General features: G+C 46.4%; 1 protein-coding gene across 2 annotated transcripts in view; it reads right to left on the reverse strand.

Moving 5' to 3' along the window:
* The window catches only part of kcnq3 (potassium voltage-gated channel, KQT-like subfamily, member 3), a 77,857-nt gene that overhangs the window by 43,481 nt on the left and 23,627 nt on the right, over window positions 1-10,749 (reverse strand). The window contains exon 1 of one of the 2 annotated variants that reach the window (XM_037082979.1): window positions 6,353-6,421. The exons of the other annotated variant lie outside the window; for it this stretch is intronic. Coding sequence (XP_036938874.1) covers window positions 6,353-6,360 — 8 coding nt within the window. The 5' untranslated portion in view covers window positions 6,361-6,421. Of the gene's footprint in view, window positions 1-6,352; window positions 6,422-10,749 lie in introns of those variants that run through there. 2 annotated transcript variants of the gene reach the window in all.

Below are 10,749 nucleotides of genomic sequence, written 5' to 3' on the forward strand. Positions count from 1 at the left end.
GGCAGAGCCGCGCTGAGAGCTGACTTCAGATCTGTGCGTATTTCTGGCTGCAGGGATTTAATTTCTTCTTTAATTTGTTTGTTATTGCTATAAAAGTGTGATTCATTTCATTTACCAAAACAGCAACTTAATCAATATTTAATGACGACTCGCGGCAGACAAAGTGTTTCCCCGTCGAGACGTTTCCCTTCAGTCGAGGTTTTAATTGGTTTCTGCTCTTCACTTCCAGCTGCATCTGTTTATTATTTTCTTTAACTCTTCAGTCTGATTTGCTGAATGTTTCTGTGACAACACGGATCGACGACGCGCTCTCACCGCACGTGTTTCATAATCAATTATAACCAGTGTGTGAAAATCTGCACGCTGGAGATTGTTCCTTTAATTTCACATCCCTTTAATTAGCGTGGGATTACACGGCGCCATACGAGCCGCGCAGTCGTCCCGTTTTCATCGTGAATTAATGAGGCAGAAAGCCGGCCTTCGTTAATCCGCCCGGCGTTTCCCCTCAGTGCGGTCTGTCAGGCTCAGGAGCCAATCAGCACGTGGCAGAGAAAACCAGTCAGCACGAAGCATTTCAACATGTTTCTGCTCCTCGTGAAATAAAGTCCCTTCATACAGGCTAAAAAACTGTCTCCATGGCAACTCCTCTTAGAGCGCATCCTGTCTCACAATCACCCAAAGCATGATGGGAACTGTAGTGAGTTCAGAGGGAGAATCTGGAGCTTCTGACTGATCCGTCTCAGCCGGTGGACTTCACACAGATCCTCGCAGTCGTCAGAAGCTTCGACAGGTGTTTCTGTCTTCTGCTGCAGTTTCGTTTAGAGAACAAAAACTTCTCGGTCAGGTTTCAGAAAGTTATTTGCACACTGCCTTGATAATGAAATAACCATTTCAGTCAGATTTTGGTTCCGGACTGTCGGTTGAATAAAACAAGAAGCCACCTTGTATCGAGGAAATTATAACAGACATTTTTCACCATTTTCTGACCAAACAAGTTAGTCGGAAAAACCAGAAAACAATTGTTAGATGAATCAGGAAGTAATGAAGAAACGGTGCTGACAGCTCATTTATACCTGTGAGCCACTCGTGAGTTAATCCAGATCTGAGCAACTGAATCATCCCGAAAGTAACAATAAAGAAAAGACTGAGATCAGCATGTAAATGTTAATAATTATGTTTTAGACTCAGATTTCTAGTGATAAAGTCAGTTGCAGTTGTGTTTCAGTGTAACACCTGCTTGCATCATCGTTACCTCAATTAAACTTGAATCCTGGAGTTTTCTCTAAACTGTTTGACCTCAATAGATGAAAATCCGGCGAGCTCGGCAGCGTAACTGAAAATGAAGAAGGACTTCTTCCCCTGCTGGGTGAAGACAGACGGCTCACAGCAACTTTCACCTGAAAAACTTGAGTTTTGTCTCTTCAGCACAACAACAGCAGCAGCAGAAACCTTCAACATGCGGGAGCAGCGGCGGCGAGCGTCTGAAGCTCTGGACAGAAATAATGCAGCGTTTAAAAAGACTGAATCATCAGAACGTGGAACAAAAGCATCGACTCCTCCAGCTGCTGGAAACACAGCCACGAAGAACAAACACATGAGGACGACGAACGACTGGAAGATGATCCGTCCACACGGCAGCGACATGATTCATTATTTTAACAACTTCTCTGTCTTTTATCATTCAGTCTTTAATCTGCAGGTTTCTGTGCTGACATCAGTGTAATATGAAGGTGCGGTGTTGTTGTACAGCTGCAGAATGATGATGATGATGATGATGATGATGATGATGATGATGATAACGGTCTTCACATTAAGAGCTCGATGAGGTGACGTTCCCCGCTGTGTACCACAGCCAGATCATAACATGTGGTCCACCTCGCTCTATTAGTGCAGTTTTTGAGCACACCCACAAGTGATGCTGGGAGCTAATGCGCCCCTTCAGATTTATACAGGCGGACGCCATCTTTACACGCTGTGGTCACCGGACGACACCCACAAACACAACACTCGTCAACAAATACACAGACATGCACGGTTACGAGCTCACAAGGTACTTTTCTTGTACATGTGCGGAGAGACTCTGTGCCCTGAGTTAAACCTCTCAGGCAGACGACCCGACACAACGCTTAACTGAACTGTTTCTGAACCTTCAGCTGGGAAGATGCGCAGGATGTTTGCTGTACGCGAGGCTGCCGTGACCGACAGCTGCTTCTGATCAACACGTTTCTCAGTCGGTCCTCGAGGTGTGAACGAAGCCTCGTGGTTACATCGATGAGACGGAGAACTCCCATGTACCTGGACGATGTCTCAGGTGTGCCATTGTGCTTTAAACACCACAGACTGCAGAGTGCTGTTATTCTGCACAGTCATAATGCTGACACAGTTTATGATTCTGTATTTTCTCTCCGCCCCTGATGTGAGCCGTTCTCTCCCGGAGTGAAGCGCCGCTGCGTTTGGCATTTTAGTTTCCATGGTGACTGAAACACAGCAGCCTGGAGGAAAAAACACGAAATATTTTGGCCCATTATCCCGCCTCCCTCAGCCGGTCTCTGGGAGCGCAGACCTGAACGCCATACGGGGAGTAAATATGGTAATTAGTGCTTTTACTGAAGTGGATCAGACAGGCTGCAGTCGCCTCACAGGCTGATATTCTGAAGGAAACAACTGCTGTCAAAACCCGTCTGCAGCTTGATTTGTGGGATGAATGACTGAGAGTTTGTCTGATTTGTGTTCCTGTCGCTGCCGTCTGATGATCACAACACTCACGTTAACCTTGTTTTGTTCATTCTCAACCGTTCCTACATATGAAAGAGCTTCACTGCCAGTTTTCCTCCTCAGACGCTGCAGGCCGAAGTCTCAGCTGATGAGCAGCGCCGCACACAGATGAAAGCATTCGTCTTCTCGCCGTGCAAAGTGTCTGTAAAGCAGACAAGACAGCACGAGGAGCTCTGGAGGCTGCAGAGATGCATCATCAACACAGAGGAGAAGCCATTTTCACACACACGTCCACCACAACGAGATTAAAGCTGCGTGCTTCAGCATGAGGACGAGACTCAAACCTCGATATACCGACTGAGAATCACCACTGCATGTCGGCTTATTTCCATGTTCAGTCTCTCCTGTCTGTGTGCGACTCTGCAGCAGGCTGTCTCAGGACGACCGTAAACTCTGACGCTTCACTTGATTCACAGACAGACAAAAAAGAAAGATCAGCGGCTGCTTTCAAGGTCGTCGACAGAGTCCAAATGAACCTGGAGGGGTGTAAAGCTCTCAGCACCGCGGCTCCCAGCTCGGACTGCAGACTCATTGCAGAGGGAGTCTGGGACCAGTCGTGACAGCGGGAGGCTTTAAACCCGTCAGACTGACTCACTCTTTTTATTTACAGCGCTGTTATCCGTGCAGCTGCAGGGTGTTCACGGTATAAAGCAACTTGTTGCGTCCTCAGTGCTGCAGGAATCAATCAGTCTGCTTCTTCATCAGGCCCATTTGGTTTGAAGAACTCTGGTTCTGTAGCGCAACAAGAAACAAGACATTACGTTTGAAGTGAAGTCTTATTTCAGAGCATCAGATACGCTGCAGCAGGATGTGTGTAACTGATTAAAGAAGCTCAGGACGAGCTTGTTCTATCGACTTCCTGTCACATCGCCGTGACCCCGAACACCACCCACCTGACCGGACCTCTGCTGATGGAGTTATCATTCAGGATCCATCTGTTCTGGCCCATCTGATGAATTGATTAGCCTCAGCTGATCCAGTTTTGCCTAAACTTCAGGTCTGAGCTAAACGTCTGATGGTTTTTTGTACAGATTTGTTGTCGAGCTTCTCGTTGCTGTTGCACAAAGACGACACTGTCTGTAAGATGAAACATGCCGCTGTCAGCACAATCAAACCTCTGAGGGAGGAGGTCAGGGTGGGTGCATCTACTGTCTGACCTGACCAGACCAGAACTAACCAAGTGTGTTTTGTTCCTAAACCTAACCGGAGCATCGAGAAAAATCCAAACTAAACAAGGTAACCTAAGTTTCTCTTGTTTGTGTGCTGTAAGGAGGCGCAGCAGAAACAGTCGTCACTGAGGGAATAAACGTGGACGGTTGGGACGATGGCATCAACTTTATCCAGCAGTAGAAATTGAGACCCAGCTGACACACAACGAGATCATTTCTATGTGGAAAGCAGAAGCAGACAGCATCAACTTGCTCATCTCTCTCCTTTGAATTAAAGCTCTGTAAGCCGTTCAGAGCGCCACCGGCGAGGAACAAAGTTCAGAGATTTCACTAAATCTGCAGGAAGAAGCATCAGCGAGTGCTCGTCCTACTTACACGCAGATTCAGACACGCACTGCATTTTAATTCTCACAGTAAATGAGTTCAAAGTGAGGCGGGAGGTGAGTGAGTTGGAACAGGGTGGAGGTTTGTTCTTTAGGTGGAGGATCAGAGGTTCAAACCCTCCCGACAAAATGTCCTGCAGCGAGCTGATGAAAAGCTGCTGGCTCACTCGCCCTGAGGCACTCTGGGAAATAAAACAAGACACACACAGCGAGGAGGAGAGACGAAGAGTGAATATACATGCAGCATATACAAATATATAGGGGAAGGCAGGTGTGTTTGGGGGTTTGAGCCTGGATCTCTGCATCCTCTGGGTTTTAGCGATGCGGTGTTATGGACGCAGTGGTGGGCGGGGAACCGAAGGCGGGACGCAGACGCCGGACAGGAACGAGCCGAGCGCCCGGAGGAGGCTGATAGAAAACTCCCCCGCAGTCTTTCCTACCGACTGCTGCGTCGCTGCTCTGATCTATTGTCACACTGAGAAAACATTCACACAGGATGAAAAACACGTCACCCAGGAGCAGAAAAGTACAAATTCAACAGCGGCGGAAACAAATGAGCAGGAAGCGTCGGACGGATGTGTGGCTCGGTTTGAAGTCAGAGGGAGTTTGGACCATGCAGAGAGAAGCAGCGACCACTTTGATCACTCAATCAGTTAAATCAGAGCTGTAAAGTGACAGCAGGCTCTCCGGAGGCAGACAACAACTTGATGAGCATGAAACGCTCCGGGGTTTGAAGTTCACCCGCCGTGTTTCACATCTGTTCTTCTAAAAACACGGATTCAAAAAGTTCAGTACGCTCCGACAACTTCAAGGTCGCAGATGAACACATCAGTCGCTTTTCTTAAAAATGAATCTCTTTAACTTCAAACACGGATGTATCACAGATTTTCTCTCTTTTTGGAAATAAATAAACACTTGATGTGTCGTGATGAGTTCATCTGCAACAAGATGCATCAGCATCCGTCCCAAACAAACAAACATCCATAAAACTAATCTGGTCATATCTGTCTGTACACACACGGGAACGCCTCAAACAGGAATGGCTAATAACTGATTAACTGATTAACTTTTAATGGTGCAAGTCTGCTGACGTTAAATCATATTGTGCAGTGTGGAAAGTTAAAGGAATAGAGACGACTGCAGGTGAAACCATGTGACCACAAGATGAAAACAAACCTGGTGCACCTGAAACTGGACCTCTGACCTGTATGTCTATGTATTATTTAGTTCATCTGAAACCTCTCATTTAAAAAGCTCATTTGATTTTATAAACTCACAGTATTGTAAAAATAAATGAAAGCATTACGATCGTCAAATAAGTGAAACTGTAAAACAGATTTTTTTCCCTCAGACTATAACTACCATCAAAATCTATAATCTCTGCTAAGAAAGTTTCAGGTCAATCATCTGAACTCTCCATTTTAAGAAAAGCACGATGGATTCACTAAATGTCCAGCTCCTCCCAAACATTCCCAGAATGCAGTGTGAGCGTCGCTGCACTCCGACAGCAGCAGGCCGCGTGCGCAGCATCGCAGCAGGTTCAAACGCAGCTGCTGCTCGTTAAGTTAATTACGGGGAGGTCTGATGTAGGTGTTTGAATAAACAGCATCAGTAATAACAATAATAACAGAGAGCTGCGTCCAAACCTGCTCATTATCTGCACCAGCTGCAGCTGTGTTCACACACACACACACACACACACACACACACACACACACACACACGGTCACATTAGTATTCATGTGTAGGTTAAACTGTTTGTGCAATGTATTTGTTTTTCTTCCTGCACTTTGATCACTGAGAGATAAAGCATGAAGCATCATCAGTAACATGATGATAATAAAAATAATAATCTCACATTACATCATAGAAACACTGTTTACAACGTGCTGTTAGAATCTGCTTCAAAACAACCAAAAACATCCAACATGACTGTAAATACATCTAAATCCTTTCAGATGATTCCTGTGACTTCTGTACACTGACTGTAAACTAAATAAAGAAGGTTTTATTCTGATTACTTACGACAACATCACTGATTCAGGCGTCTTTTGTTTGTCGACACGTCCTCACAGGCTGAACACTGATTCAGTACGTCACTGTTATCATGATGATGTGACTGCAGCAGCGTGCAGGACCTCCGTCGTACTTTTAGGCAAGAAAAAGACTTTGTTAGCATGAGGAACACGTGGTGCGGCATCAATGACAACATCACGTGTGTCACTTCACTTAAACTGTGTACGTGACGTGCCTCATCCCTGTGCACCAGCTGCAGTATGGACCTCCTGATGAAGACCCGGCTGTTCCTGTGAGCTTCACCTCACTCAGTCTGAAGTTTAGCATATTGTTCTGTTATCCTGGAGTTACAAACACACACCTGTGTTTTAAACATACTTCCCTTCTTTTTTTGACCCATTTCAATCCATTTCTCAGGCCACTATCAGACAGACTTATTCATTACCCGGGACATTTGCGTGGTGTGAAGCCCTCGGGGACGAGTCAGCGTGACGCCGTTAGCAACTTAACACTTGTTCTTTTTCTTCCATCAAGGCGACCGCCCAGCGTTTCCTCAGCTATCAATACGCTCTAATCTGCTCCACCATGAGCAGAGCGGCTCGCTATCCAAGACACTCAACAGACAAACGGAGACGTCGGCGGAGACGGAGAGATCGAGAGGGTGACGGAGAGGCTGAGAGAGACGCAGAGTGTTAGAAAAGACGAAGCTCAGGTGGACGATTCATCAAATCTGCACCTGAAGTCATCAGTTTGATAAATAACCGACATTAATGTGACACGAAACAGGTGCTTCTGTGTCTGCAGACAAGGCGATGAATGATGGCGCGCTGCTTCCATCAGTTTCAATGACTGAATACTTTCTATTATCTCTAACAAAACTTACATTCCTCAGTAAAAGTGGAGTCTGATCTGAGATCAGGGGAAACAGAGACACTGAGTCATGCAGGATTAAATATTCGCTGACGTACATTTTGTCATTACAGAAGCAGAGCAGAGTTGAATCACGGCGTCTCAGACAGGTGGACGCCTGCGTGGGTTTGGACCTCGGGAGACGCTCAGAAACCACAGAAATAGCAACTGCAAGGGATTCTGGGCCGTTTGTTTTCATCGAGAAGAAAATCATGCAGGACTGACCGAGCGTCAGCACAGCTGTCAGGTACTGAACAGCTGACCTGAAACAACCCACAAACACTTTCCTGAAACTGAAACAAAGCAAAACCCAATCAGCTCCCAACAGTCCAGACTGTATTCAGAAAGCTTTCAGGGTTCAAAACATTTTCCTCTGTAGGAGTAAAGAGCAGTGAGAGCGCCTGGACAAACCACACGGCAGTAAAACAGCCGAGTTACTGACTGAACAACCACAACTGACCAGCGGAGGAAGAAGCACTCAGTGAGGAAACGTACCAACGTTTTACAGTAAAAATACTCTATTACAAGTTAATAAAACCAAAGTAGATCAGCTAAACATACTGGAGGGTCAGCAGCTGCTGAACATGGAGCTGGTTTGATCCACTTCACACACAGTTTAGTCGAGTGTGTCCAGCCCACAGAGGGTCACCGGATCAATACGAGGCATCACCTCATGATTAATGGGAAGTTCTGATACCAAACATCTGTTTCAGGTGTTGTTCTCCTGTTATATTCAGTCTAACTTATATGTTGAAGTTGAGTTACCTGCGCAGCCCCTCCTGCCTCAGTACAGTTGGACTCTACAGAACATTCCTACACATGCAGCCTGGGAGCAGGAGCCACCTGAGGGTCGGCTCAGGGCAACGACGCTCGGCTGCGACGTTACGGTGACCGCTGACTCTCCTGTCAGACGTGAGATGAAACACGTGACGGACGGTCAGGCGTGCGTTTATCCTTCACCGGCAGGTCCGGAGCGTGACGCCTGGAACAATCCGGAGTCTTTTAATCAATATCCATCCACTCCTCTCCCTCTGTCCTCACATCTTTTCATTTATTTTTCTCATGTCGACATCATCTTCTTGTCTTGTGAGCAACGACAGTCTTCTTCTTCCATCCAATGACTCCTGACATCTGTTCCCTGGTGTACCTGCCACCCAGCTCCCCTCCTATTGGCTCAGACTCCAACAGCCCGCCCCTACAGGAAAGCTGCTCCTTCTCCAGATCAGCATTGTGAAGCTCTGGACACACACTTTTCTGTGCCGCTCTCCTCCTCCCAGTGATGTAATTAACCAAGGTCACTCTCCACTGATATAATTACTCAGCGTGGCTCAAACTGCAGTGCAGAGAGGAACTGGAAGTCTTTCCAGGGGGCCAAAAGGTGAGTTGAACTTCTGCCACCGGCCTCTGGAGGTCATCGAGTGACACTTTCATCTGCAGGAAGTTCAATGTGACACCAGGAGTTCAAGAGTTTCTTTAAAGGGCAAATGGGGAAACTCTGCTAATTGGCTAAACTCAGAGCAGAGCAGGGAACTGTGGTACTTCTGAACCTGAACCCTATTCTCAGCAGTTTTCATGTCTAAGTGACTGACGGGGACAAACGCTTTTAGATTTCTTTTGTTCCAGTGAAGCTTCTGCAGCCATAGTCACAGAACTGCAGGTCCACTAAGGCTCTTCTTTTTACTGATGGAATCTTTGGTTTAACCACAAACAGCCACTGATTCAAACCCCTCAAGCTACGACACTCCATCTGCAGAGACAGTAAAACAAGCAATGGTTGAATAAAACCATCAGTTTACTAAGTCAGATGTGAAACTACTGGAGCAGCAGGAGTGAGAGGAGGGCGGACATCAGAGAGGCAGCGTACAGAACCAGAACATCTTCACTTCTGCCAGCGTGAGTTCAAGGTTTACTCACGACGAAACCAGAGCTGGTGATCGTTTGAACCGAAAGTGTTCTGTTGAACAAAGCGTGTGTCAGACGCTTGAATGATTGTTTCTGCAAACGGAGCGTGCTGACTCTGGTGAGAGCGATCGCAACAAAGATGTTTAACTCTGCAGGAATATGTTTCACTAAATAATCTGAGCCTGTCAATGACAAACACAAACACTTTAACTGGACGTATTTTGACGGTGGTTGCAGAAGGATTCCATTATGATCCGGCTCAATATTGGACCAATTTCCTAAAATGTTGTCCCCATCAGTCCCTCCAGCTGAGTCGCAGGGGGCTCGTATTTCCTCCTCGTGTTTGTGTTTGGTGTGGCACATTCACAGGGGATCAGCAAGTCTGTGTTTACTGATATCATCTCCTGGATCTGATGTCAAGGCTCAGTGTAACATCAGCGTCTGTTCATCAGCAGTTATTAATACAGTGTTACAAGCAGCTTGCAGCTCATTTAGATCAAGTCAAAGATGCCTGAGTGTGAAAAGCTTTTGTCCATCTTAATCTTCTCTGTCGTCACTTTTAAACATCTGTCGACCGCAGAAAACCTGTTACAGCCACATTCAGATGTCTCACTTTTATATTTGAGAACAGCAGGAGGACAAATACAAACTAAATAAGCAACATGGTGACTTGCTCAGAACAAATATCATCACAGATTAACAACCTCATGAATTGCAGATTCTCATGGGAACAAGGAACAAGAAGACGGCCTCAGTTATTATAAATTATTGGTGGAGAAAAATGGAAGAAATCTCCAGAAGAATCTCACCAGGCGTTAATGAACTGTACAGGATTCATGTTTAAAGGTTTACTCCACTAATTTTCCACATCAAATGTTGGTGTGTGATGTGGGTGAAGTCAGATAAACGTCCTCAAGTGATGTCACTTGAGTCAGCTCTGATTTAAGACTTGGTGTTTAGAAGCTGAGCCGACCTGACCGAACAGTGATTTCTCTCTGAACATCAGCGCTTCTATATTCATTAAAACCTGCACCTGGCGCAGGTGTTGTGTTATCACCACTGAAGCTTTCAGGTGTTGATAACCTGTTACTGCTCCTCACCTCCTCCTCGCTGAGTGTTTTCTCATGAGCATGCAGGTGCGCAGCTGCCTGTTGTCAGATGATGATCCCAGAAGCTGCTCTCAGGATCCGAACTGATCCTCAGAAACACTCGAGCCGAGGACCTGCTGCTGCTGCTGCTGCTGCGGCTACATTCAGAGGCTACTATATTTTGGTTAGTGAGCGTTTTTAGATGGGGTTGCCTAGCAACTGAGACTCTTTATTGTACATGGCTGTGTCATCGTGCTGTAGCAAATGCGCACACAACCAACACACACACATACACTTCCTAATCTGTACAAGCACACCCACCAACATGCTAAATATAGACGGCCATTGATGGAGTCAGCATACTGGTGCTGTCTTGGGGGAAAGCAGAGGGTTCCAGCTCAGTGTTTTATGTATGAACACCTCGCGGTTCCTCCGGTTTCCTCTGCAGCAGCAGCAGCAGCAGCAGCAGCAGCAGCAGGAACACGGTCTGAACCCTCTGACAGCTTC

The sequence above is a fragment of the Acanthopagrus latus genome, chromosome 21 (genome assembly GCF_904848185.1).
Source record: "Acanthopagrus latus isolate v.2019 chromosome 21, fAcaLat1.1, whole genome shotgun sequence".
Taxonomy (NCBI): Eukaryota; Metazoa; Chordata; class Actinopteri; order Spariformes; family Sparidae; genus Acanthopagrus; species Acanthopagrus latus.